Source organism: Phycodurus eques, chromosome 2 (genome assembly GCF_024500275.1).
Source record: "Phycodurus eques isolate BA_2022a chromosome 2, UOR_Pequ_1.1, whole genome shotgun sequence".
Lineage (NCBI taxonomy): Eukaryota > Metazoa > Chordata > Actinopteri > Syngnathiformes > Syngnathidae > Phycodurus > Phycodurus eques.
The window spans coordinates 43,049,653-43,070,809 of NC_084526.1; the positions used below are offsets into that span (position 1 = coordinate 43,049,653).

At 46.0% G+C, this 21,157-nt stretch overlaps 2 protein-coding genes across 8 annotated transcripts in view; one reads left to right on the forward strand and one right to left on the reverse strand.

Moving 5' to 3' along the window:
- The window catches only part of slc30a4 (solute carrier family 30 member 4), a 17,583-nt gene extending 12,971 nt beyond the window's left edge, over positions 1-4,612 (reverse strand). For 3 of the 4 annotated variants that reach the window (XR_009768196.1, XM_061670904.1, XM_061670905.1), the window contains exons 1-3: positions 4,437-4,612; positions 3,010-3,253; positions 1,344-1,608 (exon numbers count right to left, since the gene is read on the reverse strand). Coding sequence is in view for 3 of the 4 variants with exons in the window: in XM_061670904.1 (XP_061526888.1) it covers positions 1,344-1,608; positions 3,010-3,180 (436 nt within the window). In the remaining variant the exon portion in view is untranslated. The remainder of the gene's footprint in view (positions 1-1,343; positions 1,609-3,009; positions 3,254-4,436) is intronic. The other variant, XM_061670903.1, reaches the window with a different exon arrangement.
- Positions 4,496-12,863, forward strand: bloc1s6 (biogenesis of lysosomal organelles complex-1, subunit 6, pallidin). 4 transcript variants are annotated; one of them, XR_009768198.1, is made up of 7 exons: positions 4,496-4,730; positions 6,798-6,875; positions 7,171-7,330; positions 11,206-11,293; positions 11,384-11,470; positions 11,712-11,884; positions 12,690-12,861. XR_009768198.1 is itself a non-coding variant. In XM_061670911.1 (6 exons), the coding sequence occupies exons 2-6, from the start codon at positions 6,818-6,820 to the stop codon at positions 11,829-11,831; spliced, it is 513 nt and encodes a 170-aa protein (XP_061526895.1). In that variant the 5' UTR covers positions 4,497-4,730; positions 6,798-6,817; the 3' UTR covers positions 11,832-12,863. The 4 variants fall into 4 exon arrangements, 2 of the variants coding, with proteins under 2 accessions (XP_061526895.1, XP_061526896.1); XR_009768197.1 differs by having other exon boundaries at positions 4,497-4,730; positions 12,015-12,862; XM_061670911.1 differs by having other exon boundaries at positions 4,497-4,730; positions 11,712-12,863.
- The last annotated feature ends 8,294 nt before the right edge of the window (positions 12,864-21,157 follow it).

Genomic DNA, 21,157 nt, shown 5'->3' on the forward strand with positions numbered 1-21,157 from the left:
AAATGTGTATGCCTTTTATCATTTGGTCATTTCTGAGACCATTAAGTCTATCCGATTAATAAAGCGTTTATTCTAGTGAGCGCAGGACCACGTTTGACATGTTCCGGCATTGTCGGCAGGCAGCACGGTGAGGCGTAGTAGCTCGCACGTCTGCACATCCGAGTCGAGATGTTACGGTTCCGTCTTCGGTGAATTGAAGACTCCCAATTACGCGAGCGCGAATGCTTTGTCTGTAGGCGCGCCGGGGACGAGTTAAGCGAGTAACCCCGCCTCCAGCACACCTGCCAATTTAATGCGCTGCAGCTGTTCACCACTGCCGAGACAAACGCATCAACTAATGACTTTAGCACAGTATGACTATAACGGTGATATTTGTAAAGCCAGTACCATTCAAATTAGATTCCGCAGGTGTATCCAATGTTGAGGTCAGTGAGTGTACCTCCCTTTCAATCAGTTACCTCTGTTGTGGGGGTTACACTTTAACTTGGGAGGAGCTGTATGTGCGATTATGTAATAGCCAAAAAGATGACAAAAGACGAAGGAAAGGGGCAGAAACTATGACAACAATGGATATAGACGAGGGGTGGGTAAACCTTTCATTTAATTTTGAAAATGGACATATGGACGACCAGGGGGATTCACAGATGTGATTAAAAGCAAGTACGTGACAATAAAATTAATAATGGATACAAATTGTTATTGTATCATTCTCGTGGCTGATTTATTTTTAAGTTATAATTAAATAAGTATTAATTACAGGTTAAAAAATGTATGTACAATAGTTTTACTAGTATTGGCATTTTGTTTTATTATTTAGAAGTTAACCAAGTATTGAATACAATGATTTTTTTAAATGAAATTTTGCTTTACAAATATTTATTTTATTTACAATAAATCAACCATTAAATATAATTTGAAAAATTAGATATATTTTATATTACTAACTCCACATTTGTTTCCATTTACAATAAATTAAGCAATAATTCAATAAAATTAATACACATTTACAATTATGTCATCAAAGTTACAAGTTTCACAAAGTTTTTTTTTCTCTAATTACTTAAACTTAAATACATCAATTAAATCATTACGAATATTTTTCATTTTATTTTATTCATTTATGTATATGTAAAATTGCTCATTTTACTCTCTTTTTATTTTAGGATTGCAACAGCATACTTTACAATAAATTAATTAGATCTATGAAGAAAGAAGTAAAACAAAAAAGGACAGAAAAAAAATGTACCGCAACAAATATTACAAGACTCTTGAAAGTGTAAATGCTCGGTGGACCGTATTTAGCCATATTTAAGCCCCCCCCCCCCGACGTCGCGCGTGCTCACCTATAATTTCAGCCATCATGAAGAGAAAGTAGAGCACAGCTGCGACAACCAGCCTCTTCATCACCTTCTTCTGCTTCATCGTCTCGCGCTTCTTGGTGCAGCTGTCGCAGGGGTCCACGTTCTGGACCGGGCTTCCCAGGCCGGAGGAAGAGTCCAGCAGGGAGTCGTCGTCTTCCTCACGGCCCGCCACCACCTGCGTGTCGACCGCCACCCCGTTGGACGGCGCGCCGGCGGAGTAGTCCGACATCTCGCCGGAGACCACCACCTTCATACGCAAAACCGTTTGAGCCCTTATTCGACATCCGTGAAATCCATCTTTACGTTCCATGTCGGACGTTCTCTGTCCTCACGAATAAGAAAATTGAGCAGACTAGTAGAACGACTGTCTTTTACCATGAAGGTTTTTTTTCCACTACAGCTCTTCCCGTGCTGTATGACATTTTTGCACACTAGTGAAGCATATACAGTAGTTCTCAACTAGTGCACAGTTTTGCCTGACAAGTAGTTGTCCTACGAATATGCCAAAGTTGTCCTATTAGTGAGCAGAAATGTCATAACACCACATAAAAGACCCAGTCGTTCTACTAGTGTGCTGTATTGTGTTACTAGTGAGGTACGTACTAGTATGCCCAAATAAATGCTCAAACGGCTTTTTAAAAATGAATTTATTTCATATAGTTGATATGCAGCTTTAAGGTCTCCATAGTAGTACTATTGTCCCCAGATCATCCCACTAGTACCCTGAATTGTCTTATAAGTGAAGACAAAGAACGTAGTAGTACGCTCAGAGAAATGCTAAAACAGCTTTCCATAAAGCAGAGTGAGCATTGATTCATTTTCCTTGATATCCAGCGACTAGTATGCTCTCTGTCCTCACTCGTAAGACAAGTCAGCGCACTAGTAGAACGACTTTGGCACTCAAGTTGAATAGCCGGGTTTAACAAGTTACGTTTTTTCCACGATTGCTTTCTTCCACTGTACGACATTTCTGTACAACTTTGGCATACTCGTAAGACAACTACAAGTTACCAGTGAGGCAAAACTACAATTGGGCATTTTGGTACTACTAGGGTCCACGCGGCTACTAGTGCATGACACATGCCTACTCATTGGGCCTAGCAGTGTTACTGGTGCAGCACAGTAATTTACTAGTAAGGTTTAATTGTATGCTACTAGGCCAAAATTGGCACTTGTAGTGAATTATTATTTTTTTTTTTTTTTACTAATAAGTCATTCTACTAGCGCACTGAATTATCTTACTAACAGAGGTGGGGACTCGAGTCACAAGACTTTATTCGAGTCGGACTTGAGAAGCTAATTTTAGGACTTGGGAATTGCTTGGCTAAAATGGATGAAAGACTTGACTTTGACTCGGCATTCATCAGACTTGACTTGGACTTAAACTAAATGACTAAAACGTATTCAGTGCGCCATTTGTTTGAGTGTGTAATGCGTTTAATTGACAATAAATAGACAATAGGGAGACTGGTTTTGAAACAGTGAAAAAAAACCTGATTGTGAAAGCGTCAGTACAGTTATCTAACGCAAGTACTGACACTGTGAGCAAAGTGTCTAATGCGCAAACACAGATTTTAGGCATATTAGTTCATGGACCCTAAGCAGGATTTCAAGGATCCCAAATAAATGCTCAAACCGCTTTCCATACCTTCAGCTTGGTGAATTTCGGCGCTTCGTCCTCCACCAGCTCGTCGGAGAAGTCGAAGGGTGCCGTGTCGCTGCTCATGTCCCAGTGGTCCCGCTCTCTCCTAAAGGCGGAGCGCACCTTGCTCAACAAGCTACCGCCGGACATCTTCAACAGTGACCCAGGTCTCTGCATACAGGACACTTTCCTCCGGGTCAATCATTCACATGGCGTAGCTGCTAGTAACACACGTTTACACCACTGACACCTGGAAGAGATGGAAACGATAAGTACTCATCAGCACGCACTCTTATCATGGTTTGCATGATAAGACTGTTCCCATTATTATTATATTGCTAATGGAGTGGGGCCTTGAAAGACATAGCTTCCATTACCTGCTAACGTAGAATGAGAACAGCCCATAGGCACACAGGCTGCAAACTTCATCGGTAGCCTGTTGCTTTGAATACTGCCGTAAATCTGTGGAGCTTGTGTAGCTGATCATAAACAGCAATGCTGACACTGTTACTAGTTTGATATAACCTTCTGAGGTTGCTCAGGTTCAAATACATCAGTGGCAGGTTGTTCGTACTACGGCTGCAAATGTTTTTTTGTAAATCGATTAAATTGACTTATTTTTTTCCATAAATTGATTGTGATTCAGTTACTGGTTTGGCCTGTAATGTCATAAAATGGGGAGGGGAGGGGGGTTCTTTGGGGGGGGGGGGGGGGGGTGATGGTAGTTTTCCAACATAAAAGCAGATGTTTGCAAAAGTCTTGATTTTTATTCAACAAGATAATCAGCCTGCTTTCATTACGGACTACCAAAAACTGCAGAATATTAAACGTTGAGAGGCTGAAAAGCGGATGGCTTTTGCCAATTTTGAGATAAACAAAGGCACTGAGAAAATAAGAAAAGTCAATTCATTTGATGATCAATTTGTTTTCTATTTAATCAATCAATCGTGACATCTCTCAAAAATGGTAAAAGATGTAATCTAAAAAAAATTAAAAAAATAAATAAAAAATGTAAAAAAAGTCAAGTGTTGAACTGGAATGAAACCCCTTTCTCCAAAATTGTATGATTCAAACCAGTAAATAACAAGGAATTTAAAATGTAGTTTTCGTGGGTTTTAATTGATATTAAAAAATCAAACAAAAATACCCATGCTTCGGAAGTTCAATGACATTTACAGGAACGGAGACAAACATGTTTTTAAAAGGAAGCCAGGTAGACACAAATGGCCAGAATTTCAGCCCAGAAGGTGAAACACGTCGTGACAAATAAAGGGAGAGATCAAAAGTCCTCTTCAATAAAACAGCTGCGGCTAAACGTTAACAGGCTAGCTCGTAACGTAACGTAACGTAACGCCGAGCTATTTGGTCGCGTCAGCAGCTGGCCAAATTGCCTTTCCCTCAGAATCACATGACATGAACAAGGCTAACCTCACCTGACGACATATTTTCGACAAGCGCCCTCACCCAGCCGGAGACATCTTTGGAGTCGTCCCAACTAACTGGAAGCAAGCGGCCCCGCCGGGGAGGAAAGTCAAATAGCAAGTTTGGTGGAGCGGTCTCGGGTCATGTGACCGGCTCAGTCTCATGACGTTTGTTATCCGCAAACAACCTCCCCCCCAAAAAAAAAAAAAAAAAAAATGTAAACCTTGGTTCCTGTAGCTAGCAGCTTCTGTCTACAACTCACCAAATACACGCCTGGAGTCACCGCGGAAAAGAAACTCCAACGGGTAATCTGTTGTAAATCGACCTCGAACGCTCATTTGTTGGATATGTGGCTCCTAAAATAAGAAAAAAAAGAGGAACGGACATGGTGCAAAAGCTAGCTGGTTAGCTAGCCTTCGCCCTCTGTTCCGCTTTGCAATGTCAACGTGACGCACGCAACGCCTCACGAGATCACTGCTGGCTGATAAATTGGGTAAAACATCCGATTTTCTGGCGTCTTTTAAAGCTTTCTGGGTCAAGTAGTTTTTGATAAATTGGGTAAAACATCCGATTTTCTGGCGTCTTTTAAAGCTTTCTGGGTCAAGTAGTTTTTGGAAGACACTAACTACACCTAACTAGTTGGCGTGTGTCGCGCACAAGTAGCCTCCTAACCGAAATGCCCACTTATACTTCACTCGTCAGATGTAGTTGTGCGACTAGTATGGTAATGTTGTCCTACTAGTGAGCAGAAATGCCAGACGGCAGTGGAATACAACCCCTTTACTAAGATAGTCGTTCAACTAGTGCACTAAACTCTCTTTCTAGCAAGCTGAGTTCAGCTCAATAGTAAAACTGTGTGTTACTAGTAACGTTATTTCCACTACTGTATGACATTTATCCACACTAGAATGACAGCTTTGGCATACAAGTAGTCCATGTTACTAGTGAGGACAACTGTGCACCAGTTGACATCTGTGCGCAACTATTAGTACTAATAGAACACTGTATGTGAACTAGTAGAATTGTATACTGTCACTCGTAGTATTAGTAGCGCAGAGTTGTCAACTAGTACAGTTGTTTGTTTAAGTGTATGCAAAAGTTGACCTACTAGTTATGAAACAGAGCGTACTGGTTATCAAATAAACAACTTTATGGAAAGCAGTTTGAGCATTTATGAATATCCTTGACATCCAGCTCACTAGTAGTAGGACAACTTACGCAAAATAGTAGGAATTGTTTGCTACTTGCTGTGTGTGGCGTTCACTGGTACATGCGTGCTTCGGATGCAATTCTGTCATCATTACTGCTCTTGTTTAAGATAACGCTTAAATATGTGAAAAATGTTAGCAATGTCGTCATCGAGATAGTCGTTCTCTGTGTGACTTTTTAGGATGAAACTGATATCACGAATGCCAGCAAGTGTATATATCATATTTTTTTATAGTATTTTTGAGCAATTTTTTTATTTGTACTTCGTACATTTGAAAGCAGATACAGTGCCATGAAAACGTCTGCCGTTCTTCCCTTCCCAAATTCTTATTTTTTTGCAGTTTGTCCCTCTTTACTGTTTAAGATCGTCAAACAAATGTATAGATAAGACAAATATAATCCGAGTAAACATAAAATGCCGTTTTTAAATTGTGATGTAATTTACTCAGAAAAAGAAAATATTGAAAGTTACCTGGCCCTTGTTAAATCATAAAGTAACTGTGGCTCATCACGTCTTTTGGTTCATTTTCACAGAGCATATCCAAGCCTGATTACCTCCAGACCTTTTTTTTTTTTTTTTTTAAATGCCGCGATGCAAAGAAATTCAAGAACAGGCGAGAAATAAAGTAATTGACATCCATCAGTCTGGAAAGTGTTATTTGCGCAGAGCCTTTAGGAACGCCGGGTGGATCTCATCCTGCCACTGAGGAGTTTTTTTTTTTTAACCACCTCGGTGACTTCCAACCCCAGAGATAGGCGAGCCCACCTCAGAGTTCCCACTCTGCTTCCTCACAGGAGGGCGTGTCGGTGGAATTGAGGCGGTCTTCTAAGTATTCGGTCCACCGACTCATAACGACCTGAGTCGAGGTCAGCGGCGCCCTGTCCCCGCTGTACACAGTCTGTACACAGGCTCTGCTTCCCCTCCTGAGATGTCCGATGGTGGACCAGAATTTCCTCGAAGCTATCAGGAAGTCCTTCTCCATGGTCGCACCGAACTCCTCCCACGCCCGAGTTTTTACCTCAGCGCCCACCGAAGCTGCATTCTGTTTGGCCAGTCGATACCCATCAGCTGGGGCGGGACATCAGTTATTCGCAGATTTTCCGAGATGTTCACTTTACTCGGAAATCGTATGAAACATCTGATTTCCTGGCATCTTTTACAGGTTGCGGCGTCTAGTCATTTATGGAGGGAATAGAGGATGACGGACCCTTGTCTCAGGGCGAACTTCCACATATCGAAGGTGTGTAATTTGCCACGTAGGCTTGACTTGACGATATTTCCGTATTGTTCCTTGACAAAGTCCTCCATATGTGTGTGATTGGGAGGCCATGCTTGTGTACCAGCCATATTTTCAATTGGATTTAAGCCTGAGCTCTAGCTTCCTTGCTTGTATGAAATATGCTCTTTTAATCTACAATACTCTACACCCCTACTGTCATAGTCACTCCTGTGTTACTTAAGAGTCTGTCTTTACTGGAGGTACTGTCAATGCTGAACTCGTAATGTAAATGTGTATAATTGCCTTTATCCTTCAGATGTGCAGCTGTCGGCGGAGGAGCGAGTGTATGTGGAGCGCTCCGGCCCGGTAGAAAATGTGTACGCGAACAAGGAGGCGGTGTACAAGCTGACAGAGGGCTTGCTCTCCCACTACCTGCCTGGCCTGCAGAACTCGAAACGGACTCTCCAAGAGCTCACGTGAGTTGATTGATGACCCCAGATCATCAATTTACCGTTCAACAATTTCAACACTGAGTACAGTGGAACCTCCCAAGTTGATCACAATCCATTCCGTGACACTTGTTGACTTCCAGGTTGTTCTAATTTCGAAGCAAATTTTCTCATAGGAAATAAAGTAAAGTGAAGTGAATTAATGAATTACCGTATTTTCACGACCACAAGGCGCACTTAAAAGTCTTAAATTTTCTCCAAAATGGACGGGGGGCCGCCTTATAAAGTGGCGCGCCTTGTGTGCGCACAGAGTTCCAAAATTTGTAAATGTTGTTGTGTGACTTTGATGAGCGCTCCGCTTGACCGACTGGCAGCCTTTCCTGCCGACACGCTGCTTATATAGAGGAAAGGCGGACGTGAGTGAGGACAGCGTGCGGACGTTAAAGGGGGAAGGGTGCGCCTGAAGGAGGACGCTAAAGGCACGCCCCCAGTAGCTATATAGCGCCGGTATGTGCATTGTGCAAAACATCGGTTTGGCTCAGGACCCCCGAAAATGGCACCTACGAAGAGACACGCTTACGAAGCACAGTTTAAACTGAAAGCTATCAGTTACGCGGAGGAACATGGGAATCGAGCAGTCGCGAGAGAATTCAAGATCAACGAATCCGTGGGTCGCAAGTGGAGGAAGCAGGAAAACGAGCTTCGCCAAGTCAAGAAGACGAAGCGCCGGGCGAGTTAACGCCACCATATGTGAATGGATTGTGGATGCCTGGGCTAAGGGATCTGATTTGACTGTTGTCCGAGCTTTCGCGAAAGCCGGCATCATTGCTGAACAGCCCCTGACAACGAGACTGACTCCGACGAGTACGAGGGGGAACCCGGCGTGTTTGATTGAGAACTTGCCCAGCTGTTCATTTCGGATACAGAAGATGAGGACTTTGATGGATTTGTGGATGAGGATTGATCCAAAAATAATTTGAGTACATTGTTAAATACTTCAAGAAAGTACAACGGAACTCAGTTTTGCTCCCGCTGCCTTTTTAAAAACATACGCTAGCATGCATGCTAGCGTATGTTTTAAGTTAGCGTCTGCTTTACCATGCCTGCGCCCAATAATACGGTGCGCCTTATGTATATGTTAAATGCAGAAATAGACCCCGTAACTGAGACTGCGCCTTTTAATACGGTGCGGTGCGCCTTATGGTTGTGAAAATACGGTAGGCTTAAACTGGCACCATTATAAAACTTTTATCAACTATACAGCCGAAGTAACATTTTAACCTCTCCTTGAGCCGTCACCTTATCATGATGGAGGGGATTTGTGTGTCCCAATGATCCTAGGAGCTAAGTTTTCTGGGGCTTCACGCCCCTCGTACGGTCACCCATGGCAAGCAGGTCCTAGGTGAGGGACCAGATGAAGCACGGCTCCAAAATCCCCTATGAAGAATAAACCGAATGGATCTAGGTTTCCCTTGCCCGAATGCGGGTCACCGGGGTCCCCCTCTTGAGCCAGGCCCGGATGTGGGGCTCGAAGGCGAGCGCCTGGCCGGCCGGGCACAGCCCGAAAGGGTAACGTGGGTCTTCCTTCCCAGGGGCTCACCACCTGTGGGAGGGGCCATGGGGGTCGGGCGCAGTGTGAGCTGGGCGGCGGCCGAAGGTGGGGACCTTGGCGATCTGATCCCTAGCTACAGAAGCTGTCTCTAGGGACGTGGAACGTCACCTCTCTGGCAGGAAGGAGCCCGAGCTGGTGTATGAGGTTGAGAAGTTCCGACGAGATGTAGTCGGGCTTGCGTCCACACACGGCTCGGGCTCTGGTACCAGTCCTCTCGAGAGGGGTTGGACTCTTTTCCACTCTGGAGTTGCCCAGGGTGAGAGGCAGCCGAGCAGGTGTGGATATACTTATTGCTCCCCGGCTCGGTGCCCGTACGCTGGGGTTCACTCCGGTGGACGAGAGGGTAGCCCCCCTTTGCCTTCGGGTGGGGGGGACGGGTCCTGACTGTTGTTTGTGCCAATGCACCAAACAGCAGTTCAGAGTACCCACCCTTTTTGGAGTCCTTGGAGGGGGTGCTGGAGATGCTCACGTGGGCAATGACCGTGAGACCTGGAAGGGCGTGATTGGGAGGAACGCCCCCCCCCCCCCCCCCCCCCCCCCCCCCACTACTTAAGAACCCGAGCGGTGTTCTGTTATTGGACTGCTGTGCTCACCACGGACTGTCCATAACGAACACCATGTTCAAGCATAAGGGTGTCCACACGTGCACTTGGGACCAGGACACCCTAGCTCGCAGTTCGATGATCGACTTTGCGGTCGTGTCATCGGACTTGCGGCCGCATGTCTCGGACACTCGGGTGAAGAGAGGGGCGGAGCTGTCAACGGATCACCACCTGGTGGTGAGTCGGCTCCGATGGTGGGGGAAGATGCCGGTGCGACGTGGCAGGCCCAAACGTATTGTGAGGGTCTGCTGGGAACGTCTGGCGGAATCCCCTGTCAGAAGGAGTTTCAACTCCCACCTCCAGCAGAACGTCACCCACGTCCCGGGGGGTTGTGGGGGACATTGAGTCCGAGTGGACCATGTTTCGCGCCTCCTTAGCTGAGGCGGCCGCCCGGAGCTGTGGCCGTAATGTAGGGACGTGGCGTGTCGTGCCTGTCGTGGCGGCAATCCCCGAAGCCGTTGGTGGACGCCAGCGATGAGTGTTAGCGTCAAGATGAAGAAGGAGTCCTCTCGGGCCTTTTTGGCCTGTGGGACTCCTGAGGCATCTGATAGGTGCCGGCTGGCCAAACGGAATGCAGCTTTGGGGGTCGCAGAGGCAAAAACTCCGGCGTGGGAGGAGTTCCGTGAGGCCATTGAGAACGACTTCCAGACTGCTTCGAGGAAATCCTGGTCCACCACCAGGATTTCCCCCTCCCACCAGGAGGGGGAAGCAGTGCACCATCAACACTGTGTATAGTGGGGATGGGGCGCTGCTGACCTCGACTCGGGACGTTGTGAGCCGGTGGGGAGAATACTTCGAAGACCTCCTCAATTCCACCGACACGCCTTCCCATGAGGGTGCATAGTCTGGGTTCTCTGAGGCGGGCTCTCCTATCTCTGGGGTTGAGGTCACCGCGGTGGTTAAAAAGCTCCTCGGTGGCAAGGCCCCGGGGGTGGATGAGATTCGCCCGAAGTTCCTAAAGGTTCTGGATGCTGTGGGGCTATCCTGGTTGACACACCTCTGCAACATCGCATGGACATCGGGGACAGTGCCTCTGGATTGGCAGACTGGGGTGGCGGTCCCCCTTTTTAAGAAGGGTTTCAGATTCAGAAGGAGCAGTGTGGTTTTCGTCCTGGCCGTGGAACAGTGGACCAGTTCTACGCCCTCAGAAGGGTCCTCGAGGGTGCATGGGAGTTCGCCCAGCCAGTCTACGTGTGTTTTGTGGACTTGGAGAAGGCGTTCGACCCTGTCCCTCGGGGGGTCCTGTCGGGGGTGCTTCTGGAGTACGGGGTACCGAAACCCCCTGATACGGGCTGTTCGGTGCCTGTACGACCGGTGTCGGAGTTTGGTCCGCATTGCCGGCAGTAAGTCGGACTCTTTTCCGGTGAGGTTTGGACTGCGCCAAGGCTGCCCTTTGTCACCGATTCTGTTCGTAACTTTTTTGGACAGAATTTCTCTGCGCAGCCAAATAACACCTTAAAAAAATCCGACCAAGGTGTAATCGTTCATATGATTGTAAGATGTATTGTAAAAATACGCACAGTTTCAACATCAACAACACTGTGCATAAATGTTGGAAAATGGGGTAAAAAAGCAATAAAATAAGGATGATATGAAAATACAAGTTAAATAAGGCTGTACATAAGTATTCTGTACTGAATTAAAAAACAAGCTGACCTGGTAACATGTTGTATGACATGCTTTTTCAGACAAAATCAGCTCATATTGTTGGACGCACTGGATCAAGAAGTCACGAAGTTCCGCGAATGCAACACCTTACTTGACCTGAACTCACTGGTACGTTTGACCCTCACTTGCACCACTTCCCAACCCCCAAAGGTCAGAAAACATGTTTCCCCCCCCCCCCATTCACTGTATTGGCTTCAGTTTACAGAGGCCAAGATTTACCACAACAAACTAGTCAATATCAGGAAAGAGATGATTTTGCTCCATGAAAGGACAACAAAACTAAAGGTAATTTCTTTGTCTGTTAAGTGTCCTTTTTTAATCAATCTATTCGTTCATCTTATTTTACTCATCCAAGACCTGCTCTTCTGTGCTACCTGCGTCACTAATTGTATCTGTGCATGTATAATAACATTTTAGATGTACTCCTAGCACTTACCTGTTTTTGTTGTTGTTGTTTTTTTTTTTAAGTTCCCCTCTGGGTGTCAATTATGGTTTATCTTCACTGGTCGTTTCCATGTGGTTTCAGAAAAGAGCTTTAAAGCTGCAGCAGCACAAGCAGAAGGAGGCGCTGGAGCGGGAGCACCAGCGTGACAAGGAGCTGGAGCGAGAGAGGCAGCTTATTGCCAAACCTGCTAAAAGAACATAAACTCTACGCTGGTTTGGCATGTTTTGGCCTATTTTCTACAAAGCGACAGTAAGGTACATGACTGCTAATCAATGACTCGTTTCATTCGAGGCATTTTTTTGCCTCTATTTTGAGACATTTGTAATATTTAAGAGGCCAAAGTGAAGGGGTATCATGCTCTGGTTATGACTGGATTACATACAGGAATTTACTGCTTGCTGGTGTACGCCACTGGACAAACCACTTCAGAGTCCTGACACCATCAAATGAGTGACTATTTCATCACATTTCCGGCCTGCTACACAGCCTTCGTCGCGTCAGCATCCGCTAGGGTATTGTTTCCGAAGTCGAAGAATTGCAATGAAGGAATCGAGAAAGCTTTTTGGAATGCGACTCAAGATTCAATCAAATCATGACTGGGTTCAAACACTCAAGAAAAGCTGCCTTGACAAAGGTCAAAGTGCACATTTTGTAATGACGTTGGAAGAGAGGTATTCATGTAGCAATGTTTTTATTATTGTGACTGTAGATTTCATTGTACATTGGCGCCTTGAGATACAAGTGACCTGACTTTTGTTTTTTTCATTTTTTCTAGGGCATGAGCTGTCAATTTGGACTCTTTATTTATTGATTCATTTGCTTTGACTTGTGAGCAAAACTTTGAGAAAAAGCACTGTATGGCGGTAGTGAACTCAACTCACTCCACCGCAGGCAGCAAACAATGGGTGGAGCAACACATGTAGACAGATAATACGGCAATAGGCACAGGCTTATATTGTTCATCTTCTGCGAGAACTAGCTATTATTACTGCAGCTCGCTGAGCTTAGTTCTGATCATTTCCATGTTTTTCTGTATGTCTGTTTTATAATTTCCCCCAGGTGGCCGAGGTGCACATCCCGGAAGGAGCTGCTCGGTCACGCTGAAATATGTTGCGCAAACAATCAGTTCTTTGCAGTTTATTTCATCATGTTATGTTTTTATAACGTACAATACTGTAGTTTGCTACTTATTAAAAAAAAAAAAAAAAATGACACCATTCTTTTGTTGCTTTTCCATTCATTTCAATGGAGAGAGGGTGTTTTGAGTTACGTGTGGCAACAGAAAGGAATTAAACTCGTATCTCCAAGCCCCAGCGAATACAACAAAGAAAATCGGAATTTTGAAAATTGTCCACTGACGGAAGAAATGACGTCTCGTTGTTTTTGATGGCGGAAAGTCAGTCGAAAATGCACCTTAAAAAGCGCATGAATCTAAAAGTTATAAAAGTTGTATTGTGTGAAAGTAGTGAAGTACTTGACCCCCTACTACTCGCCAGAATTCTGGCTCCCACAGATTGCCTGGCCTGGTGCCCACGTGGCACGCCGCCGTGCGTCATACAGAAGCAACGTTTTCTAACTTTTATATTCTCTGTTGTTGTTGTACGCATTCCACGCTTTTTTTTTTTTTTTGGACGCCATCTTCCCATGAGCAATGAAGAAGCATACACTCTTCAATTTGTTTCTAAGTGAGCAAACCTATTACCGCTCATTTATCTTCGGACGTCCTTTTTTCGCTCTGTTCCTCCTGGGCAATTTCCCTAAAACTTCCAATCATTGCTACTTCCAACTGTCGAGCCCAGAGGCCACATTCAAGCGCTACGCTCGGTCTGCTTTTGTTGTTGTTTACATAAGGTGCTCGTTGAATTGTTACTGGGCAGCGGGCCTAGAGCACCTCAAGTGTTTCATGTTGTCAACCCTTTGTTCAAGAACGACTGGCACGTGAGTGACAAACCTCTTCACAGAAACCGATATAGGATGTGACAGCGTCGGGCTCAATTCTGCCATCGAGTGGAAGAGAATCGAGTTGTTCTGACAATCGCCATACGTTGCTGCCGGTGTTGAAAATGAACAAAGATGTACAGTACGTTATTCGTAGTCCATAATCATTCACTTGCCACGTGCGGAGATATTCTATTCCGTAGATTGGGATCACGTGGCCTTAGGGTGGCAAAACGGGGGCAGGAATGTGAAGCGGAAGTACAGAAACTCGGAGAAGTATTGATTCGAAAAGTTCTCAATGATATGGAACGAGTTGGCACCATTTGGTGTTTTAATTCCGCCACACAAACGACTTCTTTTATTGACTTGCATATACTGAAATGTGACAACATCGTTGAACTGCTTGTCAGCGCGCTTACGACTATTGGATTGTGTTCCTTTTGTTAATGTAACCTGAGTGACAAAAGTACGACTAGCTTATGATCACACCTCCGAAATAAAATGCACTTATTGTTTTGTTTTTCTCAACATGGAATTGTTGAACACCAGAAGCTCGCTCGAAAACAATGCATCGACCAATCGGTCATTGATTGATTGCGTCATTGTTATAACGGCGTGAGTGCTTTGTCCACCTCTCGAGGCTAAATGGTTGGAAAGTTGTTTTCGATATAATTTGGGGAGGCATTTTTTTTTTTTGTACCAGCTTAAAAAAAAAAAACCCCCACACAAAACAAGTTTATTTTTCCCCGGTGACAGAAACGTGGGTTGCGTTCCTCTGCATCCCAACATGAACGCGTGCCAATTCACACAAAGCTCCAATTTTATACTCCGCTACTCGAGCAGGAAACCAACAACGCGCGGTTCACCCCTGCCCGGCCTCGCTCGGAGCTAAAAGCGCACCGCCGAGTGGTCGCGGAGGGGTCCGGCCGCTGCCCGCTTGGCATCGCCAAGGAGAATCTGTTCTCCGCCGCCTTACCTGGATAAATAAAGGTCGAATGAAATAAATCAATTCAATCGTCTGTAAAGTCTCGCAGGAATAGAAAAACTAATATTACTGTGGCTTACTGAGCCATTGTGTATCCGTATGCCTGCATTATACCGCCCCCATGCGGCCGCGGTGCGCACATCGGAGGGCAGCGGGACATCTGATTGATGACTTCTATTTTATTTGATCGTGTTTTTAAAAAAGAAAAATTACAATCTTAAAGCTTTTGTTGTTGTTGTTGTTGTTGTTGTTTTTGGCGGGGAGGCTGGAATGGATGAATGGGATTTCCATTCATTTCACTGGGGAAAGATCATTTGATGTGCGTTTTGAGATACGAACGCGGTCACGGAATGAATTAAACTCGTCTCGCGAGGTACCGCTTGTGGGTCCCGACCCAACTATTGAATTTCACTGGTTCGGTTTATCGGCGGCATTAAAAGGACACCGGACAGTCAAGGAAGTGCATTAGTTGTCCTGGTATGTGGATTATACGTAAATGGGGGGGGGGGGGGGTGTTGTAAAAACACCGCTGGCTAGAATGAGTCAATGAGCCGCTCTTCCTGCAGGCGGGCGTGGCGTGGCGTGGGTGGACGGCATCCTGCGACGTAGACAGTCTGGGTTGCGCTCCTCCACGCATTTGGCTTGAACTCGCGTCCGCTTTTAGAAAGTTGGCCGTCAGACGCAAAACACGAGCCGCCCCCGTTTCACCAAAGCCACAGACACGGAGCGGGAGGGGATGACGATGTTTCCTGTCTCTCTGAACGGCCCATTCGGACGGAGCGGCTGAGGAGCGGGAGGCCGCGCGCGGTCCGCTCGGGCCCGGCAGCCACCAGAACAGGAGACGGTCGTCGATGACTGGCGGCTGCGCGGTGTCATTATTTCCCCTCAGCCTCTTTTTTTTTCTTTTTTTTACCGTGCGGTGGTATTTGCGCTCCGTGTTGTTTCGAGTTTCGACCGATGGCTCTGGAAAACATCCCCTCTTTGCGGTGTTTTCGACCGATGTGACAGCAAATGAGGTGACTTTCCCTCTCGCCTCAACACTCCGCCTTTTATATAACTTCATACGCACATCTGGCCGAGCGGACCAGGAGAACATCAGTAATGAAGTGGCGGCGACTCAACAGACGCTGCGAAAAAATAGGCGTTGACTCGAAACAGTTTGCAATGTAACCCGCGGGTTTTCCCAAAAGCGGACAAATTAACCGAGGACTAACAACACTCGACTTGCACCGTCGCGGATCTTTGAACGTAGGATAACATGTTTTGTTTTCGTAGACTGCGAGGAATATTCCGATTTATTGGATGTGTAAAAGCGGCGGCGAGTTGAATTCGTTCCGTGGCCATGCTTGCAACTTAAAGCGCTCATATCTCAAATCGTCTTTGCCCATTGAAACGAGTGGAAATGCCATTAATCCGTTCCGGCCACCCCATAATACATATATATATATATATACATTGCACAATATTATACTTTATAAAACATACAGAAATGACATCGTTGAATAAAATGTAAAGAATCCAATCTTTTTTGCTTCGGTTCGACGGACATTGCGCCGTTCCTTCTGGTGCGTGCACCTCGGCGGCCTCCAATAGATTACACACGGAGGCATTGCAACTCCTGAGTAAGCCTCCGTCATAGTACTCTTTCGTTACAATCTGCCTACGAGTGTCGTTACACTGTCTGTCTATATTTTCTGCCCCGTCGATGGCGTTCAAATATCTTTTGTTCAAGGGCCCTGACGCTGCAGCAGAGATGCTATTCGTTAGCCTGTCTGTGACGTTTTGCACTGTTTGTTAGCATGGAGCTAAGCGGACCTTCCGAATGCCGAGCTATGCGGTTGTTTGGAAGACACGACGTGCAATCCTACTTGTTTCACGTCGAGTTTGACAGTAGAGTAAAGCCGGGACCGGCAACGAACAGCTTGACGCCCGCTTTTTCAATAACTGCTGCGTGTTGAAGATTTAGGTTGAGATCACTGCCGCCATGCCACGCTTCGAATAAATATAGGTGTGCTTTTCAGGATTGCACCGAACCCGGCCAAATGTATGGTAGGTCATATCGAGTGAAATGTCGACGGTCGAGCCGGACGGAGCAGGTGACGTGACGATCGATGACCACTTTTTCTTTGGGGGAAAAAAGAAAAACGACACAAAAAGCCAAGTCAATGGTCCGTATTTCCAAAAATGTCGGTACGTTGTCCTCCAGTTCTGGAATGACCCACAAACATTGAACGGAAGAACAACGGCCGTCTGTGAGCAACGGATTTAGTACGGCGGCGTTGCTCATTTGACATAAAGAGGTGAAATTGTTCAGCTGTACAGCGTGTCGGGATGTCTGACGTGTTGCGTCGGCATTGCGGCCTATTCGGTCACGGCAGGCGACCGCGGTATAAACACAGACGCTTGCGGTTCACCGCAGGAGGTGAGCAGTTGTTATTTTTCCTCAGCAATCCCGCAGGTGCGGCACTCACTCGCCGCGCTCGCGCGTTTTCAAAATCGGCCTGTGCAACGACTCCGGCGGGCGTTCCAGTTTTTGCCACGCCAACGAACGGTTTTGTCGGCCCCTCGTAAACTCCAGTAGAACGTACGAATATAGAAGCCGCTGGCTAACCAGCTTGGCGGTCGGAGCGGTTTCATTTCGGGCGGACGGCGGCGGCAAACGACCGCAGGTGACAAAACGACTCACACTCTGTTGTTAAGTAGAAGTGCAGGCACTTGCGTATGAAATATACAACATACAACGCCGCCTTGAAACGCGGGGGTCGATTCATTCCGTGACCGCGCTTGTATCGCAAATGGTTTGTCAGGATTGCACTGGAGAGAAACAGAAAGAACCGCCATCACATTTGCTTTCCGCACGGCCTGCTGCAAACACAGAAAATGCTAGCATGAAACACGACTGTCCCGAATGCATCGTCCTTCCTCGCTTTTCAGTGAAGAACAAAACCCCAAAAGAGCTTCATGGCGCGTTACCGCCACCGATCGATATTGTCTTTACACTGCGAGGGAACCGATGTGAATTGACGGCGGCCGGATGTTGCGACGTTTGCTGACGCGATCTCGTATCTCGAGACAAAAACAATATCAGCTGGGCGGCAGTTGATATCTTCACCAAAAAAAAACAAAAAAACTTGTAAGTTAAGGCATCGCTGTGCTCTAGTCCTGCGGATTTGACTCGGTAAGTAAAAGTAAACAAAAAAAGGAAACAGTAAATATGACTGTCGGGTAGTATATACCTGTACAAGACATGTTATCATAAATTGCAAAACAACATTTGTCAAGCAACCTTCTGTATATATGCAGCAACGCCAGAAGCTCGTTGTTTTTAGGTCGGCACACAGTCTACACAAATCATTCTCGGAGCCTACAACCATTAAACGATTCTCTGAAATAGAATGAACTCAGTCTTGATTCTCCAAATCTGTTGCCCGCAATGCCCCCCGGTTGGCATGCCTCCACGCCACGGCTCTCCCTGTTTGTTTTCCGACCATACCGCTTCCTCAATGTATCTGTCTCGCAGTTGGCTCGACCTTTTTTCGAGTTTCATCTTTTTTTTATGTTGTGTTGTCACGCACGTAAATTAACAAACGTAATAAGCCCATTTTGACAAAGTAAGGAGGAGTACGTACACGGCTGCTTTCAAATGTAGGGAGTGCAAATAAAGCCATCGGAAAACAAATACTTAAAGACACCTGAAAAATCTATTCGAGTAAAGTATTTGTACTTTTTCTTTTTTTTTTTTTTTTTTTTACCTCCCACGACTGCAAAAGAGGAAGTCTTCAAAATCCGAGGACGATGAGTTCGCAATAGCCTCGCTTCTGCGAATTAGGACGACGCTAAAAATACGGATTGAAACGACTTCCCGTTTTGGAACGTTGTCGCACACAAACAAACGCACGCACGAGGAGGTCAAGCCTTTTGGGGCAGTCTGAACCCTTTTTTTGTCTTCTTCTCTCACAGCAGCAGCAGTTATGTAGCCGCTTATATCACACGTTCCAGTTTACTCTGACCAGCTGGCAAGCGCTGTGCACTAACACCCATGTTCAAACAAGATGGCGGGCCTTTGCGAAAAGCTGAAAAATGTTTGTCACTGGTGCTAAGCACTTTTTACTCCAGAAAAGCGAAGCTAAAGTATACAGAAAGTCTGATTTTGCGAGTGTAACCGTGGCGCTATGTTTGGGTAAGATTTGACCTGTTTTGACATTTGACAGTGATTAAAAAAAACATCCTCTCGCCTGGAAATGTGAAACTTTTCCGAAAGTGACCCAAAATACAGACGGAAAATGTTCTAAATGTCATGCGTTTGTCCAGTTGCTGCAAGGTTTGTGCCCGCTTCTACTAAAATGGACTTCAGTTTTACCTGTATGCGTTAAATCGAGGAAAATGGCGGTAAACCGAACGTGCCAAAAAATGCGTACATTATGATGATTTTTTTTTTTTTTTTTGCGAAGCTTGAAACAGTCCCGAGAGCTGTCCGTGTTTCCGACACAGCGCAACAGAAACATGCACCATGTGCGAATCGCAAAACAGCGAACGAGTAAAAACGCGAAAGAGGATTCACCCATTCACTCGTGTTCGACCGGCTATGAACACATTTTGAACAGATCTGTCGTTCATGATTGGATAAAGACAATTATGAGGATATCAATTGAAATGCATGTGCGTGCGTGGAAAACGAGCAGTACGCGAGCGTTAAACTTGGTAAATAGACGAGAGCGAGCGTTCGAATGTTTGTTCTGGAGGAAAGTCAAGCGGTCGCAGGACAATGCGCTTGCAATGTGATCTCTGACTCGCTCACGTCCCGCCAAAGCTCCGTAGAACAACTTTGAACCGAGTAAACCGGAGCGCCGCGCCTGTGTCATTTAGCTCGCAGTGATGTCAAGTGTCGTACGGCACGGAAGCTTCCGCGAGGCCGAGGGCTCAGATAGCTAGCAGCTCGGCTGTCGCGTGCAGTACGACGGAGGGACGATACCGGCGTGTCTTTGGTCAAACTCAAATGCACGGTGGGCCAGAATCAGAAATTGGGACAACGTCGCGGGCCAAACTCAATATTTCAGGAGAAATCGCTGCCCGCCATGCGCATGCTTCCCTTCTCTCCAGAAATGTAGCGCTAAAGTTGATCGTTGACAACAAACTTACATTTTGCTGAATCTGGAATAAACCAACTTTAATATTATAAACACGAGAAATCAAATTGGCGATAAAAGACCTCTGTGGTATTTGTTTGTTGTTTTCTATTTAAATAAATAACAAATTCTTCTGTCTCTCTCTCTCTCTCTTCTATTTATCTATCTCCAACTACCTTTCTTTTTGATGCAATTCTTTTTTCAAAGGCTCACAACAAAACAACCCCCCAAAAATGAGAATGTCCTTCAATAAAAATCTAGTCCCTGCCCAGGAGTTGATAAAGGCCTTTATAAAAAACATGAATTCACTTAGGCGGCACGGTGGCCGACTGGTTAGAGTGTCTCGGCGCCCTTTGCACAATGGTCATTGCGCCGGACTATTGCAATGTTAGTCTTTCGAAACTGCTCTAAGCGCTCGCTCGAGGACTCTGCGTCTTTTTGCACGATTGTCAAAAAAAAAAAAAAAAAAGGTGCCCGCATTACCAGATGACTAGCAACCCTTTGTTGCTCAGTGACTGCCTCTCTGTGTCCAAAGTGTTCTGTGTCAATTGACCGTCTGTTGTCGTACTGGAGCGGCTCCAATGACCGGAGGGAGACAAATTCCTTGCGTGTTTTTTCGACATACTCGGCAAATTAAGAGGATTCTGATTCTGAATGCGAACGGTTGTTTGTTTGTTTGTACGTGCCCTGCGATTGGCTAGCAACCAGGTCAGGCTGTACCCCGCCTCCTGCCCGATGATAACTGGGATTGGCGCCAGCACGTCCGCGACCCTTGTGAGGAGAAGCGGCTCAGAGAATGGCACGTCGCTCTGCACGCGACAAACAGGTCTGCCTTTGACTTTCGCGAACAGACCGCCTGCCTCCCACCTGTCTTGGAAGTGAACTGTTTTGGGCCATTTTGGGGACGGGGAAGCGTACATTTGCTCGAGGGGGCCGGTAGCGTCGTCGCTAACGGCTGCAGCAGAAAGGGAAGGGGCGCTCGCCGGTCGAGACCGACGGGGCCAACACACGAGCAAAGCATTCTGGGATTTGTCACATGAGTGGCGCGTGTGCCGTCTACTCTAATGCGCATTTGATATGGTCTTGCGGGCCAAATACAATTACATCGTGGGCCAAATTTGGCCCCCGGGCCTGAGTTTGACATACGTAGTTCAGGCCCTGTCACGTGACCACATTTGAAGTAAATGCCAACCTAACGAGATTCATATCGGGACCTTTTTCTCAAAAGGCTACCTATAATTGAATTCATTACGATGTAAAAGTCGGAGTGGAAAATTATGTATTTCCACGCAACATATAGGCTTTGTAACAGCGTACGTAAAGCACTGACCTAACACATTTGTAGTTCTATGTCAGCATATCACGTTTCGAATGGATTTCGATCGGACGGGAGAGCGAGCGGAAGCATTTGCGTGACGGAAGAAAGGAGAAAATGAAAGCACCTCCCTCGGAGGGTTGTCACCTGCATCGTTCCAGAT

Bases quoted from the DNA above. Each gene is read 5' to 3' on its own strand.
- bloc1s6 (XM_061670911.1), top strand. From the start codon at position 6,818: ATGGAGGGAATAGAGGATGACGGACCCTTGTCTCAGGGCGAACTTCCA. The intron at 6,876-7,170 runs GTGTGTAATTTG...TTTATCCTTCAG, and splicing joins CGAACTTCCACATATCGAAG to ATGTGCAGCTGTCGGCGGAG. The intron at 11,294-11,383 runs GTACGTTTGACC...TATTGGCTTCAG, and splicing joins TACTTGACCTGAACTCACTG to TTTACAGAGGCCAAGATTTA.